Source organism: Vitis vinifera, chromosome 11 (genome assembly GCF_030704535.1).
Source record: "Vitis vinifera cultivar Pinot Noir 40024 chromosome 11, ASM3070453v1".
In the NCBI taxonomy this organism is placed as follows: Eukaryota; Viridiplantae; Streptophyta; class Magnoliopsida; order Vitales; family Vitaceae; genus Vitis; species Vitis vinifera.
In genome coordinates, this window is record NC_081815.1 from 17,612,526 (window position 1) to 17,632,214 (window position 19,689).

At 35.6% G+C, this 19,689-nt stretch overlaps 2 protein-coding genes across 6 annotated transcripts; both read left to right on the plus strand.

Annotated features, from left to right (window-relative positions):
* Window positions 1-3,166: 3,166 nt before the first annotated feature.
* Window positions 3,167-7,672, plus strand: LOC104880792 (probable disease resistance protein At4g27220). 4 transcript variants are annotated; one of them, XM_019223026.2, is made up of 3 exons: window positions 3,167-3,914; window positions 4,038-7,272; window positions 7,366-7,672. In XM_019223026.2, the coding sequence occupies exons 2-3, from the start codon at window positions 4,121-4,123 to the stop codon at window positions 7,403-7,405; spliced, it is 3,192 nt and encodes a 1,063-aa protein (XP_019078571.1). In that variant the 5' UTR covers window positions 3,167-3,914; window positions 4,038-4,120; the 3' UTR covers window positions 7,406-7,672. The 4 variants fall into 4 exon arrangements, with proteins under 4 accessions (XP_019078571.1, XP_019078573.1, XP_019078574.1 ...); XM_019223028.2 differs by having other exon boundaries at window positions 4,044-7,272; XM_019223029.2 differs by having other exon boundaries at window positions 4,106-7,272.
* On the plus strand, window positions 7,412-18,639 carry LOC100246175 (probable disease resistance protein At4g27220). Of its 2 annotated transcripts, none has more exons than XM_019223024.2 (4): window positions 7,412-7,502; window positions 14,298-14,878; window positions 15,002-18,236; window positions 18,327-18,639. In XM_019223024.2, exons 3-4 carry the CDS (start codon window positions 15,085-15,087, stop codon window positions 18,364-18,366), a joined length of 3,192 nt encoding a protein of 1,063 aa, XP_019078569.1. In that variant the 5' UTR covers window positions 7,412-7,502; window positions 14,298-14,878; window positions 15,002-15,084; the 3' UTR covers window positions 18,367-18,639. The 2 variants fall into 2 exon arrangements, with proteins under 2 accessions (XP_019078569.1, XP_019078570.1); XM_019223025.2 differs by having other exon boundaries at window positions 15,008-18,236.
* The last annotated feature ends 1,050 nt before the right edge of the window (window positions 18,640-19,689 follow it).

A 19,689-nucleotide genomic window follows, 5' to 3' on the forward strand; every position in this document is an offset into this window, starting at 1 on the left:
CTTCCAAAAAATGAGGGGAAAAGGGTGGCCTTCGGTGAGATGCAAGTTGAATCAAATCAAGCCAAGCAACTCACCCACATCCCTTGAAGTTTGTATCTAAAAATTAATTTATTTTCTAGGAAAGCATTTTTGATAGAAAATGGCATTACACTTGCCAATGGCAATGACTGTAAACTACAAGGAGGAAGATAATTTAAAAGATTATGAGGCATATGATCAAGTTATAAAGTGAGGGAAAATTCAGCAATTGCTGATGCATGACTATTGACCTCTTCACTGACGAGGCTTCTTGAACCACTGAATGGATTCTTTGTACGGTTCTCGATATATCAATTACCTTCCTACATTCACCACCAATTAACATTCTAAGCCCAACCCAATCTCCCAATATGGGCTATATATATGATTACATAAATGGGAGCCCATTACTCTTGAGTCAAAAACGCGCATATCAAAGATCATTCCTCCCACTAAGAAAACATTCACTTGTTCCTATCATTTCAAAATATTTCAATTGGTACACCCAAAAAATAAGCCAATGCAACCACTTTTTGTTTAATTTCTCAAGGTGTCAAATTCTCACCAATAGAGTCCGGAGAATACCAAACATTTTTTAGGAAACCTCCAACGAAAAATAAAAATACACACTATTCTTTATTTGTTTTTTTGTTTTTTTTCCCATGAAATTGATCATGATCACTACTTATATTATAAAAAATGTGTGCCATAAATGGAAGTTAATAAAGAATAAATAAATATAAATATTTTAAGTTTTATGAAGTTATTTTGAGAAAAAAATAAAAATTTCAGTGGGTTTTAAAAGCTCTAGGGTTGTAATCTTCTTTAATAATAGTGGAAGTTTTGTTTTTGTCTTCACCCATGGATGTAAACTTTAAGCTGAAATATGTAAATCGTCAAGTGTTTTCTATTTTTGTATTCTTATTTCTCTTTCTTTGTTATTATTCTTGGTCATGGTTTTTCACAACAAACTGGCATCAAAATACATGTTATTAGACTTGAAATGACAATAGAGTTTGAGCTTGAGAAGTTATTTAAATTTATGGTACGTTAAGATGCGTGCCTTATTGGTTTAATTATGATTGTCCAAAACATTGAAGGGTAGAGAGACCCTATTAACAATGATGTATGATGAAGAGAAAGATGAATTTATGAAGAAAACATATAATGCTATCCTGTTGTAGAAGAGGATAGAATTGCCAAGTTATGGTTGAAGTTAAAAAGTCTCGATATGACGAAATCTCTTTCAAATCGCTTGTATTTGAAGAAGTTATCCACTCTTTAAATGAAAGAAGATACATCTATTAAAGACCACTTTGACAAATTTAATAAAACTATCACAGATTTGATGTTAAAATTAATGATGAAGATCAAACCATAATTTTAATGTATTTCTTATTGAATTCTTATGAGCACTTTATGAATACTATGATATATGGTAGAGATACTCTCTTTGTAGAGGATGTTAGATTAACCTTGAATTCAAAGGAGTTGAAGAAGAGGGTTTTTGATAGTAGAAAAGAAAACTTGGGTGAAGGTTTGGTGATTAGAGGGAGAAAAAGAAACGTTATTAGAAATATTTCCATAAACATTTTAGATAGTGAAGGGAAAAGGTTATGACATGAAGATGAGTTTGTAAAGATTACACGAAATGGATAAATATGAGAGAAAGAATGAGAGACATATGATAAAACAAAGGGATTCATAGTTTTGGATGTAAATACAAAGAGTGGTGAAATATGTAATGTTTCGAGAATTTGATAGTTGCATATGATTTTTGTCATATGTAATATTCTCTATGGTATAATAAAAAGATTCATTATTATCCGTACATATATGTATAGTTAGTCAAACAACGTTAAAACCTAATGTACTTTTGTGTGAATTTTTTTATCTTTATATTTTCAAACTAATATTATTTGCATTAAAACCTCTAGGGGCAACAATTTAGTATTAAAACACATTTTTTAGTTGTAATTTTTGTACAAAAATTGTATCAGCTCAATTTTAGCTCAAACTGAAAGAATCAAAATAAACTAAGAAGAATTAATGTTGAGTCATATTGGAGTTTAGGTGAATAAACAAATTAGTTGAATTTAATTAAATTTGACCAGCTCATTTGGTTCTTGGTGGATTGATTAAAAACCAACTAAAATCGCAGAGTGTCAACTTTTATTAATCATAGAGTTATTAGAGGCTACCATGCTTTGTATGCGTGGAAGGAATCAATATTTTTTGCTTTGACTAGACATCAAATAAAACATAAAACATAAAAACCAACACATAGGGCCTATTTGGTAACTATTTTTGAAAATAGTTTTGAAAAATAGTTTTTGAGAAAAGTTTTGAAAATTGTTTTATGATATTTTGTAGAACAAAAATTTGTTTAGAAATTTAAAATGTTTTTAACCTATTTTTAATTTTTTAAAATATATTTTTAAAATAATATTTATTTGTAGTGCTTTCATCCTTAATGTTTATACAATTATTTTTTAAAACAATTCTCATAAAATAAGTAAAAATAATAAAAAACAACTAAAATATGTTATTTGAAAATGCCAAATTTTCTATTTTAAAAGACACAAAATAGAAAACAGTTTTTAGTTACTATAACGTGTTTTCTAGGTTTTTTGTTTTAAAGAATAAAAAACTGTTATCAAATAAGACAATAATATCTTGTTTGATTTATCAAGAAAAGCTTAGACAAAAATAAAATCAAATAAAAATAATTTAAAAATTCATATATTTTTAAATTATACATTACCTAAATAAAAAAAAAAAGAGAAAAAAATTGGAAAAATATAGAATAAAGATTTATTTGGTTTAAACTGACATATCAGTTTCCCTCATCTTTCTTAAATTTTCTAATATCCAAATGGAATACAAATGAAATCCATTGATGAGAGAATGAGATGACTCTAGGCAACTAAAAGAATGCTACTTAAACTGTGTTTAAAACCTTTTAGAATTACTTTTATGGACAATTTGTGGATACTAAAAAGTTGTAAGTATTTTTGGAAGGAAATAACTTCAAAGCAGTTTTTTTATTTTTTATTTTATATTTTTATTTTTTTACGAAAGTAAAACGTTAAAAATCTAAAGAATGATTTAAAATAACTTTTGAACTAATGTTTGGCAAGTGATTTTTCCTTTTTTTTTTTTTTTTTTTTTGGGGATTCCATTACATAATGGAAGTGCTTTGAAAACATTTTTTATTGCAAGTGTTAGGAGCTAAATGTACTGTCACAAGAATCACTCCCAAGTCCAACAGACCTCATTGATCTCATGTATGATTTTTCAGAAGGGAGAAATGATGAATACCTTGGATCAGAATTCCATCTCTGCGAATTTGAAAGGCAACCCTAATTAGTAGCCAACAAAGGCTGAGCCAATCCATTGAAACAATCAGCAGTAGTCTCTTGCTCATCAGCTTCTCTCTGCTCTCAGCCATTGACGGAATGGAAGCTTGTCCTTAACCTTACTGACTTCAATTTTATTGGGTTGCTATGCCTCCAATGGGAAAGCTTCACGGAAAGGTCTTTTCACATGGCCCTTCTTTTCACCAAACGCCTTTTCAAAACTGCACAAAATTTCGCCCATCTTTACTTCAGTACATGGTCCATATATGACAAAAGAATATACAAGGCTCCATTATTGGCTACAGAGTGGAGACCCCAATCATCGTGTCAAGTTGCTCTCGAGTAAAACAATGACAGCTCATTGAGAAAGACCATTAGTCGCTGGATTCCATGTGTGGAAAGTTTGAACCCATTCCACCCTCCATGTGATAGCCATCAACCCTACTAGCAAGTCATCGTCAAGAGCCAGTGAACTGGAGCTGGATGGTGGTGCAATAGGATAAAAGGCGGCTTTCTTCAAACTTCAGATTCTTCAAGGTTATAATCTCATCACCATAATCATTAATTACCACTTGGTGCTTAATTTTGATTTATTGTTTGTTCTAGTCTTTCTGCATTTCTCTTAACTTTGTTTGGTTTCTGGGATAATTGTATTTGTAGAAACAGCTGAGTGCTAAACCTTTGGAGTTGAGATCAAAATTCAACCTTAAACTACCCTTTTTGTGCAGGGAAGAAGGTGAGATATGGCTTTGGAGATTGTGTGTTTCGTTATCCATGTTGGGGAGAGGCTGTGGTCTTCAGCGACTGGTCCAGTGAGTAATCTGGTGAACTATAGGAAAAATATAAAGAATCTCAATGATGAAGTTGAGAAGCTAGAGATTATCAGAAGCGATAATCGACTTTCAGAGAGGGCCGCCCAGATGAATGGAGAAGAAATCAAAGGCGAGGTTCAGATGTGGCTGAACAAATCTGACGCTGTCCGCAGAGGGGTTGAGAGATTGAATGGTGAAGTCGACATGAACAGGACATGCTTCGGTGGGTGCTGTCCTGATTGGATATCGCGTTACAAGTTAAGCAAGCAAGCCAAGAAAGATGCACATACTGTTAGGGGGCTCCAAGGGACGGGAAGATTTGAAAGGGTTTCGCTCCCAGGACGACGGCAACTGGGAATCGAGTCGACGCTGTCATTTGGGGATTTTCAGGCATTTGAATCGACCAAAAGGGCGATGGATGAGGTCATGGTGGCCTTGAAAGAAGATCGGGTGAATATTATTGGGGTCTATGGAATGGGGGGTGTGGGCAAAACAACCATGGTGAAACAGGTGGGTGCAAATGCTCACAGAGATGGGCTGTTTCAGCATGTTGCAATGGCTGTGATATCCCAGAATCCGGATTTGAGGAAAATTCAAGCCCAAATTGCAGATATGTTGAACTTGAAGCTAGAAGAGGAGAGTGAAGCTGGGAGGGCAGCAAGGTTGAGGGAGAGGATAATGAGAGGCAAGAGTGTTCTCATAATCTTAGATGACATATGGAGAAGAATTGACTTATCTGAGATAGGAATTCCCAGTACTGGCAGTGACCTTGATGCCTGCAAATCCAAAATCTTACTGACCACAAGGCTTGAAAATGTGTGTCATGTCATGGAAAGCCAAGCAAAAGTCCCTCTGAATATTCTGTCTGAACAGGATTCTTGGACCTTGTTTGGGAGGAAAGCAGGGAGAGTAGTGGATTCTCCTGATTTTCATAATGTAGCACAGAAGATTGTCAAAGAATGTGGAGGCCTCCCAATTGCTCTGGTGGTTGTTGCTAGAGCATTAGGCGATAAGGACTTGGATGAATGGAAAGAAGCTGCAAGACAACTAGAAATGTCCAAGCCAACAAACCTGGATGATGATGGGGGTGTTTTCAAATGTATAAAACTGAGCTATGACTATTTGAAAGGCAATAGCACCAAACCATGTTTTCTGATTTGTTGTTTGTTTCCAGAGGACACGGACATCAGCATCGAAGACTTGGTGAAGTACGGATTGGGGCAAGGGCTGTTTCAAGAGGCCAACACAATCGAAGAGGCAAGAGGCAGAGCACGTTCTGTTGTCAAGTACCTCAAGGCTTGCAGTCTGTTGTTGGACAGCACAGAGGAGGGCGGTGTGAAAATGCATGACGTTGTCCGCGATATGGCTATACTACTCGTATCATCTGAAGACAATAATGCCTTTATGGTGCAATCTGGTAGCGCCTTAAAGGTGTGGCCGACAAAGGACAGCTATGAAGCCTACACAGCCATCTCACTCATGTCCAACGAAATCGAGGAGCTCCCTGATGGGCTAGTATGCCCCAAGCTTCAGACATTGTTATTACAGAATAACAATGATATACAAGAGATCCCAGATGACTTTTTTGGAAGCTTCCACTCCCTGAGAGTCTTAGACCTCAATGGTGCTGACATCCCATCACTACCCCCTTCGCTTGGACTCCTGAGAAGCCTTAGGACGCTATGCCTAGACTGCTGCCAGTCAATAACAGACATATCCATACTGGGGAAATTGGAGAAACTTGAGATTCTTAGTCTCAGAGAATCCTACATTGAGGATTTGCCAGAAGAACTGGCCCAGCTGGCCAATCTGAGGATGCTGGATTTCACTATGAGTAACAACATCAAATCAATTCCTCCTAAAGTGATATCAAGCTTGTCCAGGTTAGAAGAGATGTACATGCAGGGTAGCTTCGCAGACTGGGGTCTGCTGCTTGAAGGAACATCATCAGGAGCCAACGCCGGTTTTGATGAGCTAACGTGCTTGCATCGCTTAAATATCTTGAAGGTAGACATCTCTGATGCTGAGTGCATGCCTAAAACTGTGAGGTTTGATCCAAACTGGGTAAACTTTGATATATGCATAAGCAGGAAGCTGTTCACCCGGTTCATGAATGTGCATCTGTCAAGAGTTACAGCTGCTCGATCAAGAGCCTTGATTCTCGATGTCACCATCAATACCTTGCCAGACTGGTTCAACAAAGTGGCCACTGAAAGAACCGAGAAACTATACTACATAGAATGCAGGGGTCTAGACAACATTCTTATGGAATATGATCAAGGAAGCTTAAATGGCCTCAAGATCCTCCTTGTCCAGAGTTGCCATCAGATAGTACACCTCATGGATGCAGTAACATATGTTCCAAACAGACCTTTGTTCCCTAGCTTGGAAGAGCTGCGTGTTCACAATCTTGACTACTTGAAAGAGATCTGCATTGGGCAACTTCCGCCTGGATCGTTGGGGAACATGAAGTTCTTGCAGGTGGAGCAGTGCAATGAGCTGGTGAATGGGCTGCTGCCGGCTAATCTGTTGCGGAGACTAGAGAGTCTGGAAGTCCTTGATGTGAGTGGGAGCTATTTGGAAGACATATTTAGGACTGAAGGACTCAGGGAAGGAGAAGTTGTGGTGGGAAAGCTGAGAGAACTGAAACTGGATAATCTACCTGAACTGAAGAATATATGGAATGGCCCTACCCAGCTTGCAATATTCCACAATCTGAAGATTTTGACAGTGATAAAGTGCAAGAAACTGAGGAATCTATTCACATACAGTGTGGCTCAAAGTCTCAGATATCTGGAGGAGCTGTGGATTGAGTATTGCAATGGTTTGGAGGGAGTTATTGGGATGCATGAGGGTGGAGATGTAGTGGAGAGGATCATTTTCCAGAACTTGAAGAACTTGTCCTTGCAAAATCTTCCAGTGCTCAGAAGCTTTTATGAAGGAGATGCAAGAATTGAATGCCCATCCTTGGAACAACTGCATGTGCAGGGCTGCCCAACATTTAGGAATTACTCACCTTATTTCCACAGTACAAACCAATTCCAAGTAAACAATGAACAACACTTGCTCCTCCTGCGAAAAAGGTATGGTTTAGTAATAATGTTAGATTTTTTTTTCCCCTAAATTTTCTAACTTTTTTTTTCTTCTTATTTCCTACTTTTTTTTTTTGTCATAAGGTTGTGGGAGGAGAGAACTTTCCTAGAAGAAAATTTATGAATCGGCGAGCAAAAGGGCAAAGGAGGTTGGAACCATTATGTTCATCAAGCTGATTTGGGTCCAGTAAATACATATACATATATACATACATATATAGGTGTGTGTATATATTACATACATGCATACATACGTATGTGTATATATATATATGTTTGTGTGTGTGTATTAGCAAATTTTCAATTGGATATTTGCCAATTAAGAAGTTGACGATTGAAACTTGAGATGCTTTAATCCTTGAAGTGTTCTATTCATCACCCTTTTGGTTTTGATTGCCATCTCTAGTTACGCTTATAGTGAACCTTCCCTTGAAATATGCTATTAGACTCCATAATTTGCCTAATTTTTCCAAAAGATTTTATGCAAAAAAAAAAAAAAAAAAAAAAAACCACGAGCTTTTAAGGTCCACAAGAACTCCAAAAATTCAAATAGAAATAAACCATAAGTCAAGCTCAAACCCAAAAGTTCTTTCAAGAAATTAAACACAACTACAGAAGTATACTATTTTGCTCCCATAAATTCACTTATATATCACAAATAAAAGATGCAGATATGTACATGGATCTAAATACAAATTTCATTTCCATCTTACAAAATACACAATCTCTTGAAAAATCTCCAAAATACAACCATTCAATAAATTAAGATCCCAACATAGTAAAAAAGGGAACCTTCATCCTTCCAATTGGAACATGTATATATATATATTTGGATGCTAGCTCCCTTTTCTATCATTGGTTTTTTAACATGAGCAACTTGCTATCTTTCAGAAGGATTCTTTCTACCTTGAGAAGTATATGGCTTTTACACATATGAAACATAGCACAATTAGGTAATACACATTCATGACATGAATTGTAACATAATTTAAACATCACATAATTAGAAGGGTGCATTGTGGTTCTAAGGTTTTCAACTAAAGATACTAGTCCATGTCTAATACACTCCTTATTGATCCAAACTTGAAATCTCCTCTCTTCTCAATTTGCCCTCTTTAGGATCTTTTCATCTCTCATTTTTATTTTATTTCCGATTCACACTGTCTTATCATTTTTTCAGTTTCACACAATATGAATGCACTTATATGTACAATGATTTTTTTTGTCCTAAAATAATCTCATATCGAACACATAATAGACATATATTCATCTCATGTAGCAAGTGAATCAACATATTAAACAACTATGAGTCAATAATCAACATCTAGAGAGAATATTTTCAACAATCAACAATATTATAACTATTAGAAATACATACAAAGAGAAGTAGCAACACAAGTCTAAAATTTTTGAAATAAAAGTTAAACAACTTCTCGAATTTGGTTAAAGCATGATAAGGCATGATCCTTAAAGTAGTTCCATGCTCCTATGAGATTGTGTCTTGGCACAATAGGATAACAATGGACATTCTACCTCCAGGATGCAACAACCAATGTTACTTGTAGAGGTACACTACTTTGTAGAGTAGAGATGATAGCTTTGGATGCTTTACTCTTCCAAGGACTTGAGAAGAGTGGTAGAAGGAAAGAGAAAAACCACTTAAGGATAGAGTAACAAAAAGAGCTCACAAGGCTTCAAAGGAGAGAAGCTTTGAGATGGGATGAAGAAATACCTAGACTACAACTCTATTTATAAGCTCTCAAGATTGGCTCAAATAGGTAGAATATATGATTGGAGGCATGATTGATCCAACTAATTAGCTAATTGATTTCAACCAATTGCTAATTAATTAAGCCAATCGAGGAGGAAATTGTTTTTTGTTGAGTCCATTAAGACATTTGTTGACCAATAAAAATGAATTAAATGATTTCAATCAATGGCTAATTAAGCCTATTAAACAATTGTTAATCAATCAAAAGTTTTACACATACACTTTCCAACCATTCCTCACATTGTGCATGAGTGGAGTAATAATAGAGGATGACTGGAGGAAGCATATACTAGAATCTAATGAATAAGAACAGATGCCCTTGGGTTATGAGCCAACCTTAGAATAAGTAGGTTGTGAGCCATAAAAATATGGTGAAAGTTAAATCTGCAATGAACCAGAATTTCTTTATGTGAGACAAGGAACCTATTATCCACATTGGTTTCTCAAGTTAGAGTTGTCCATAATGTGTTGATGTGAATAGGCCATAGATCTTACTTGAATATTTATGAGAGCTCTATAGACCTTGCCTAAGTTCTCATAGGAAATGACCCATTTCTATACTCATATAGGTGAATCTATCAAGCATATCCTGCAATTATAAACACCACTAATAAGTGAAATGGTATTCACTAAGATATGTACTCATCTTCAATCATTGTAGAATACACTCCACCTACACCTTAGTGATGGATTCTCATATATAAGTAGTTGATAGACTATTTCATAGTCAATAAGTCACTTGCTATTACTTACACGAACCTGCTTCCTTTGATCTCTATTAATGTAAGTTGGGTTACTTATGAGGACTCAAATTCAACACTTCAATGGGCTTTATAGAACCTATTTTAGTGTATTTGGGATACTTTTATTGTTAGTGTCTAAGCAAGTTGCATTTGATTATTTTTGTGTTTGTTTTGTATGTTTTAGGTGCAAACTAGATATTAAAATCAATGGAACAAAGTATTTTGAGCTTTAATGGAGATTGTGGGAGAGGTTTCAAGACTTGTGGTTGTTAAAGAAAGCAAGTTTAGAAAGAAGAAATAGTTAAACAAGACCTTGTTCAAGCTTGCATAAATAAATTGGCAAGGAAAAGGCTTGAACAACCTCGAGCAAGAAGAGTTTGACAAGGCGAAGCTCGAGTAAAGAAGGAATCCTGCCTAGAAGAGGCTTAAGCAAGTATGAGCAAAGTGAGCTACACTTAAGCCAACCATGACCTTGCTTATGTGGCCTCACATAATAGGCCATAACAAGCATGAACACCTCTAAGCAAGTTTGCCAGACCAGATCTGTAGAACAATTCAAGTAGCCATGTAGCCTCACACAAAAAGCTTGAGCAAACATGACCACCTTTAAGCAAGTTTGCTTGAGCAGATTTAGAACAATTCAGGTAGCCATGTAGCCTCACACAAAAGGCCTGATCGAAAATGAACACGTTTAAGTAAACATATCTTAGCACACTTGGGTAATTTCAAGTAACACTCAAACATCCACAACTTTGTTTAGACAACTTTTAGCAAACATTACCTAGTTTGAACAACCTTTAAGGGTACTTACTTCAAGGCATATGGCCACCTCTAGAGTTGACATGTGGTAGCAAAGCGGTAAGATACACCAACCCTAGGCTGCCATGTGATAACTAAAGTGGCAAAAAAAAAAAAAAATCATTATTTTAGCTTTTCTAAGAATGTATCGACTTATTTGGTTGAGTATAAAAGGAAAATTCTCAGATTTCAATAGTAGGATTCCACTATTACAGTAAGAGTAAAAGTAGGTTAGTGAAGCTATTTCATCGTAGGAGTAGTAGGTCAGAAAGGCTACCAAAGCTTATGATTTTGACTTTTATCTTCATTCTATAATTAATATTTTGAGTTTATTTTTGTTTCAGAATCTAAGCATAGTTAACATTTCTAGTTGAATCTTCTAGTACAACCATTATTTCAATTTGTAGTTTATTAATGAAATGTTAATTTTTTATTTCTAGTTTTTAAATTTGTAGTTTCAATTTTTTAATTTTTGAATTTCTTCTATCTTGAAATTTCAATTTTGTTCCAACTTAATTTCTTGCTTTGCTTGTTTTATTTATTTATTTTTTGTTTTCTTTTGTTTTGTGTGTATGTGTGTGTGTGTTTTTTTTTCTATGTTATTGTTTTTCAATTTCAATATCAATAGTTGGATTTCTTAAGACACTGAGAGAGTGAGGGAAGATGAGGTAAATCATACAGTATTTTAGTCCTTTAATGTCCTAAACTGATTGTGTTGAGGTTATGGGAATTCTAGAAAAGGCATGCGTTTGCTGACTAGTTGTGAGGGCTAAAAGACAAGCAACCTTGGGAGTGGATTTCAATTGTGTTGATATGGGTTCACTTGAGCTAAACGCTATCATTTCATTTTGGATTCATTATATGAACCTAATGCCAAAAACACTGGTTTAGTAATATATTTCCCCTCAACCTTAGGTCAAAAGCATCTAGTTTAGGAGAATGATTTAAGCTAAGGGTGATTTCCTTTATGGATCTTTGCCTTTGGTGTTTGATTGTTTTCATATGTTGATTTTGGAAAATTTTATTATTTATTTTTCAATTTCCCTTTATCTTTGTTAAGTTTCCTAAGTTGTCTCCACTTGCAAAGCCATTCACTTTGAATAACCCATTTTTTATATCTCTCTGATTGAAATCATTGGATCCTTGTGGGTTGGACCCCATACTCATTGGGTCGGGTACTATTTTGAAGGTTCTTAAGCTCAGTAACACCCACAAAAATAAAAATTTTAGTGGGTTTTAAAAGCTCTAAGGTTGTAATCTTCTTTAATAATAGTGGAAGTTTTGTTTTTGTCTTCACCCATGGATGTAAACTTTAAGCTGAAATATGTAAATCGTCATGTGTTTTTTATTTTTGTATTCTTATTTCTCTTTCTTTGTTATTATTCTTGGTCATGGTTTTTCACAACAAACTGGTATCAAAATACATGTTATTAAACTTGAAATGACAATAGAGTTTGAGCTTGAGAAGTTATTTAAATTTATGGTACGTTAAGATGCGTGCCTTATTGGTTTAATTATGATTGTCCAAAACATTGAAGGGTAGAGAGACCCTATTAACAATGATGTATGATGAAGAGAAAGATGAATTTATGAAGAAAACATATAATGCTATCCTGTTGTAGAAGAGGATAGAATTGCCAAGTTATGGTTGAAGTTAAAAAGTCTACATATGACGAAATCTTTTTCAAATCGCTTGTATTTGAAGAAGTTATCCACTCTTTAAATGAAAGAAGATACATCTATTAAAGACCACATTGATAAATTTAATAAAACTATCACGAATTTGATGTTAAAATTAATGATGAAGATCAAACCATAATTTTAATGTATTTCTTATTGAATTCTTATAAGCACTTTATGAATACTATGATATATGGTAGAGATACTCTCTTTATAGAGGATGTTAGATTAACCTTGAATTCAAAGGAGTTGAAGAAGAGGGTTTTTTGATAGTAGAAAAGAAAACTCGGGTGAAGGTTTGGTGATTAGAGGGAGAAAAAGAAACGTTATTAGAAATATTTCCATAAACATTTTAGATAGTGAAGGGAAAAGGTTATGACATGAAGATGAGTTTGTAAAGATTACACGAAATGGATAAATATGAGAGAAAGAATGAGAGACATATGATAAAACAAAGGGATGTATAGTTGCGGATGTAAATACAAAGAGTGGGAAAATATGTAATGTTTCGAGAATCTGATAGCTGCATATGATTTTTGTCATATGTAATATTCTCTATGGTATAACAAAAAGATTCATTCTCATCCGTAGATATATGTATGGTTAGTCAAACAACGTTAAAACCTCATGTACTTTTGTATGAATTATTTTATCTTTATATTTCTAAACTAATATTATTTGCATTAAAACCTCTAGGGGCAACAATTTAGTATTAAAACAAGTTTTTTAGTTGTAATTTTTGTACAAAAATTGTATCAGCTCAATTTTAGCTCAAACTGAAAGAATCAAAATAAACTAAGAAGAATTAATGTTGAGTCATATTGGAGTTTAGGTGAATAAACAAATTAGTTGAATTTACTTAAATTTGACCAGCTCATTCGGTTCTTGGTGGATTGATTAAAAACCAACCAAAATCGTAGAGTGTCAACTTTTATTAATCATAGAGTTATTAGAGACTACCATGCTTTGTATGCGTGGAAGGAATCAATATTTTTTGCTTTGACTGGACATCAAATAAAACATAAAACATAAAAACTAACATAGGGCCTATTTGGTAACTATTTTTGAAAATAGTTTTGAAAAATAGTTTTTGAAAAAAGTTTTGAAAATTGTTTTATGATATTTTGTAGAACAAAAAATTGTTTAGAAATTTAAAATATTTTTAACTTGTTTTAAATTTTTTAAAATAATTTTTATTTGTAGTGCTTTCATCCTTAATGTTTGTACAATTATTTTTTAAAACAATTATCATAAAATAAGTGAAAATAACTAAAATATGTTATCTGAAAATACCAAATTTTCTATTTTAAAAGACACAACATAGAGAACAGTTTTTGGTTACTATAACATGTTTTCTAGGTTTTTTGTTTTGAAGAATAAAAAACTGTTACCAAACAAGGTCATAATATCTTGTTTGATTTATCAAGAAAAGCTTAGACAAAAATCAAATCAAATAAAAGTAATTTAAAAATTCATATATTTTTAAATTATACATTACCTAAATAAAAAAAAAAAAGAGAAAAAAATTGGAAAAATATAGAATAAAGATTTATTGGGTTTAAACTGACATATCAGTTTCCCTCATCTTTCTTAAATTTTCTAATATCCAAATGGAATACAAATGAAATCCATTGATGAGAGAATGACATGACTCTAGGCAACTAAAAGAATGCTACTTAGACTGTGTTTAAAACCTTTTAGAATTACTTTTATGGACAATTTGTGGATACTGAAAAGTTGTAAGTATTTTTGGAAGGAAATAACTTCAAAGCAGTTTTTTTATTTTTATTTTTTTACGAAAGTTAAACGTTAAAAATCTAAAGAATGATTTAAAATAACTTTTGAACTAATGTTTGGCAAGTGATTTTTCCTTTTTATTTTATTTTATTTATTTTGGGATTCCATTACATAATGGAAGTGCTTTGAAAACATTTTTTATTGCAAGTGTTAGGAGCTAAATGTACTGTCACAAGAATCACTCCCAAGTCCAATAGACCTCATTGATCTAATGTATGATTTTTCAGAATGGAGAAATGATGAATACCTTGGATCAGAATTCCATTTCTGCGAATTTGAAAGGCAACCCTAATTAGTAGCCAACAAAGGCTGAGCCAATCCATTGAAACAATCAGCAGTAGTCTCTTGCTCATCAGCTTCTCTCTGCTCTCAGCCATTGACGGAATGGAAGCTTGTCCTTAACCTTACTGTCTTCAATTTAGTTGGGTTGCTATGCCTCCAATGGGAAAGCTTCACGGAAAGGTCTTTTCACATGGCTCTTCTTTTGACCAACCGCCTTTTCAAAACTGCAAAAAATTTCGCCCATCTTTACTTCAGTACATGGTCCATATATGACAAAGAATATACAAGGCTCCATTATTGGCTACAGAGTGGAGACCCCAATCATCGCGTCAAGTTGCTCTCGAGTAAAACAATGACAGCCCATTTGTCGCTGGATTCCATGTGTGGAGAGTTTGAACCCATTCCACCCTCCATGTGATAGCCACCAACCCTACTAGAAAGTTATCGTCAAGAGACAGTGAACTGGAGCTGGACGGTGGTGCAATAGGATAAAAGGCGGCTTTCTTCAAACTTCAGATTCTTCAAGGTTATAATCTCATCACCATAATCATTAATTACCACTTGGCGCTTAATTTTGATTTATTGTTTGTTCTAGTCTTTCTGTATTTCTCTTAATTTTGTTTGGTGTCTGGGATAATTGTATTTGTAGAAACAGCTGAGCGCTAAACCTTTGGAGTTGAGATCAAAATTCAACCTTAAACTACCCTTTTTGTGGAGGGAAGAAGGTGAGATATGGCTTTGGAGATTGCGAGTTTCGTTATCCAGGTTGGGGAGAGGCTGTGGTCTTCAGCGACTGGTCCAGTGAGTAATCTGGTGAACTATAGGAAAAATATAAAGAATCTCAATGATGAAGTTGAGAAGCTAGAGATTATCAGAAGCGATAATCGACTTTCTGCGAGCGCCGCCCAGATGAATGGAGAAGAAATCAAAGGCGAGGTTCAGATGTGGCTGAACAAATCTGACGCTGTCCTAAGAGGGGTTGAGAGATTGAATGGTGAAGTCGACATGAACAGGACATGCTTCGGTGGGTGCTGTCCTGATTGGATATCGCGTTACAAGTTAAGCAAGCAAGCCAAGAAAGATGCACATACTGTTAGGGAGCTCCAAGGGACGGGAAGATTTGAAAGGGTTTCGCTCCCAGGGCGACGGCAACTGGGAATCGAGTCGACGCTGTCATTGGGGGATTTTCAGGCATTTGAATCGACCAAAAGGGCGATGGATGAGGTCATGGTGGCCTTGAAAGAAGATCGGGTGAATATTATTGGGGTCTATGGAATGGGGGGTGTGGGCAAAACAACCATGGTGAAACAGGTGGGTGCAAATGCTCACAGAGATGGGCTGTTTCAGCATGTTGCAATGGCTGTGATATCCCAGAATCCGGATTTGAGGAAAATTCAAGCCCAAATTGCAGATATGTTGAACTTGAAGCTAGAAGAGGAGAGTGAAGCTGGGAGGGCAGCAAGGTTGAGGGAGAGGATAATGAGAGGCAAGAGTGTTCTCATAATCTTAGATGACATATGGAGAAGAATTGACTTATCTGAGATAGGAATTCCCAGTACTGGCAGTGACCTTGATGCCTGCAAATCCAAAATCTTACTGACCACAAGGCTTGAAAATGTGTGTCATGTCATGGAAAGCCAAGCAAAAGTCCCTCTGAATATTCTGTCTGAACAGGATTCTTGGACCTTGTTTGGGAGGAAAGCAGGGAGAATCGTGGATTCTCCTGATTTTCATAATGTAGCACAGAAGATTGTCAAAGAATGTGGAGGCCTCCCAATTGCTCTGGTGGTTGTTGCTAGAGCATTAGGCGATAAGGACTTGGATGAATGGAAAGAAGCTGCAAGACAACTAGAAATGTCCAAGCCAACAAACCTTGATGATGATGGGGGTGTTTTCAAATGTATAAAACTGAGCTATGACTATTTGAAAGGCAATAGCACCAAACCATGTTTTCTGATTTGTTGTTTGTTTCCAGAGGACACGGACATCAGCATCGAAGACTTGGTGAAGTACGGATTGGGGCAAGGGCTGTTTCAAGAGGCCAACACAATCGAAGAGGCAAGAGGCAGAGCACGTTCTGTTGTCAAGTACCTCAAGGCTTGCAGTCTGTTGTTGGACAGCACAGAGGAGGGCGGTGTGAAAATGCATGACGTTGTCCGCGATATGGCTATACTACTCGCATCATCTGAAGAAGATAATGCCTTTATGGTGCAATCTGGTAGCGCCTTAAAAGAGTGGCCGACAAAGGACAGCTATGAAGCCTACACAGCCATCTCACTCATGTCCAACGAAATCGAGGAGCTCCCTGATGGACTAGTATGCCCAAAGCTCCAGACATTGTTATTACAGAATAACAATGATATACAAGAGATCCCAGATGACTTTTTTGGAAGCTTCCACTCCCTGAGAGTCTTAGACCTCAATGGTGCTGACATCCCATCACTACCCCCTTCGCTTGGACTCCTGAGAAGCCTTAGGACGCTATGCCTAGACTGCTGCCAGTCAATAACAGACATATCCATACTGGGGAAATTGGAGAAGCTTGAGATTCTTAGTCTCAGAGAATCCTACATTGAGGATTTGCCAGAAGAACTGGCCCAGCTGGCCAATCTGAGGATGCTGGATTTCACTATGAGTAATAACATCAAATCAATTCCTCCTAAAGTGATATCAAGCTTGTCCAGGTTAGAAGAGATGTACATGCAGGGTAGCTTCGCAGACTGGGGTCTGCTGCTTGAAGGAACATCATCAGGAGCCAACGCCGGTTTTGATGAGCTAACGTGCTTGCATCGCTTAAATATCTTGAAGGTAGACATCTCTGATGCTGAGTGCATGCCTAAAACTGTGAGGTTTGATCCAAACTGGGTAAACTTTGATATATGCATAAACAGGAAGCTGTTCAACCGGTTCATGAATGTGCATCTGTCAAGAGTTACAGCTGCTCGATCAAGATCCCTGATTCTCGATGTCACCATCAATACCTTGCCAGACTGGTTCAACAAAGTGGCCACTGAAAGAACCGAGAAACTATACTACATAAAATGCAGGGGTCTAGACAACATTCTTATGGAATATGATCAAGGAAGCCTAAATGGCCTCAAGATCCTCCTTGTCCAGAGTTGCCATCAGATAGTACACCTCATGGATGCAGTAACATATATTCCAAACAGACCTTTGTTCCCTAGCTTGGAAGAGCTGCGTGTTCACAATCTTGACTACTTGAAAGAGATCTGCATTGGGCAACTTCCGCCTGGATCGTTGGGGAACATGAAGTTCTTGCAGGTGGAGCAGTGCAATGAGCTGGTGAATGGGCTGCTGCCGGCTAATCTGTTGCGGAGACTAGAGAGTCTGGAAGTCCTTGATGTGAGTGGGAGCTATTTGGAAGACATATTTAGGACTGAAGGACTCAGGGAAGGAGAGGTTGTGGTGGGAAAGCTGAGAGAACTGAAACGGGATAATCTACCTGAACTGAAGAATATATGGTATGGCCCTACCCAGCTTGCAATATTCCACAATCTGAAGATTTTGACAGTGATAAAGTGCAGGAAGCTGAGGATTCTATTCACATACAGTGTGGCTCAAAGTCTCAGACATCTGGAGGAGCTGTGGATTGAGTATTGCAATGGTTTGGAGGGAGTTATTGGGATCCATGAGGGTGGAGATGTAGTGGAGAGGATTATTTTCCAGAACTTGAAGAACTTGTCCTTGCAAAATCTTCCAGTGCTCAGAAGCTTTTATGAAGGAGATGCAAGAATTGAATGCCCATCCTTGGAACAACTGCATGTGCAGGGCTGCCCAACATTTAGGAATTACACACCTTATTTCCACAGTAGAAACCAATTCCAAGTAAACAATGAACAACACTTGCTCTTCCTGCGAAAAAGGTATGGTTTAGTAATAATGTTAGATTTTTTTTTTCCCCTAAATTTTCCAACTTTTTTTTCTTCTTATTTCCTACTTTTTTTTGTCATAAGGTTGTGGGAGCAGAGAACTTTCCTAGAAGAAAATTTATGAATCGGCGAGCAAAAGGGCAAAGGAGGTTGGAACCATTATGTTCATCAAACTGATTTGGGTCCAGTAAATACATATACATATATCCATACATATATAGGTGTGTGTATATATTAAATACATGCATACATACGTATGTGTATATATGTATGTGTGTGTGTGTGTATTAGCAAATTTTCAATTGGATATTTGCCAATTAAGAAGTTGACGATTGAAACTTGAGATGCTTTAATCCTTGAAGTGTTCTATTCATCACCCTTTTGGTTTTGATTGCCATCTCTAGTCACGCTTATAGTGAACCTTCCCCTGAATAATATGCTATCAGACTCCATAATTTGCCTAATTTTCCCAAAAGATATTATGCAAAAAAAAAAAAAAAAAAAAACCACGAGCTTTTAAGGTCCACAAGAACTCCAAAAATTCAAATAGAAATAAACCATAAGTCAAGCTCAAACCCAAAAGTTCTTTCAAGGAATTAAACACAACTACAGAAGTATACTATTTTGCTCCCATAAATTCACTTATATATCACAAATAAAAGATGCAGATATGTACATGGATCTAAATACAAATTTCATTTCCATCTTACAAAATACACAATCTCTTGAAAAATCTTCAAAATACAACCATTCAATAAATTAAGATCCCCACATAGTAAAAAAGAGAACCTTCATCCTTCCAATTGGAACATGTATATATATATATTTGGATGCTAGCTCCCTTTTCTATCATTGGTTTTTTAACATGAGCAACTCGCTATCTTTTAGAAGGATTCTTTCTACCTTGAGAAGTTTATGGCTTTTACACACATGAAACATAGCACAATTAGGTAATACACATTCATGACATGAATTGTAACATAATTTAAACATCACATAATTAGAAGGGTGCATTGTGGTTTTAAGGTTTTCAACTAAAGATACTAGTCCATGTCTAATACACTCCTTATTGATCCATACTTGAAATCTCCTCTCTTCTCAATTTGCCCTCTTTAGGATCTTTTCATCTCTCATTTTTATTTTATTTCCAATTCACACCGTCTTATCATTTTTCAGTTTCACACAATAGGAATGCACTTATATGTACAATGATTTTTTTGTCCTAAAATAATCTCATGTTGAACACATAATAGACATATATTCATCTCATGTAGCAAGTGAATCAACATATTAAACAACTATGAGTCAATAATCAACATCTAGAGAGAATATTTTCAACAATCAACAATATCATAACTGTTAGAAATACATACAAAGAGAAGTAGGAACACAAGTCTAAAATTTTTGAAATAAAAGTTAGACAACTTCTCGAATTTGGTTAAAGCAT

Excerpts from the sequence above, each read along its gene's own strand:
- LOC104880792 (XM_019223026.2), top strand. The coding sequence starts at position 4,121 with ATGGCTTTGGAGATTGTGTGTTTCGTTATCCATGTTGGGGAGAGGCTG. Across the intron at positions 7,273-7,365 it reads TTGCTCCTCCTGCGAAAAAG|GTTGTGGGAGGAGAGAACTT; the intron begins GTATGGTTTAGT and ends TTTTGTCATAAG.
- LOC100246175 (XM_019223024.2), top strand. The coding sequence starts at position 15,085 with ATGGCTTTGGAGATTGCGAGTTTCGTTATCCAGGTTGGGGAGAGGCTG. Across the intron at positions 18,237-18,326 it reads TTGCTCTTCCTGCGAAAAAG|GTTGTGGGAGCAGAGAACTT; the intron begins GTATGGTTTAGT and ends TTTTGTCATAAG.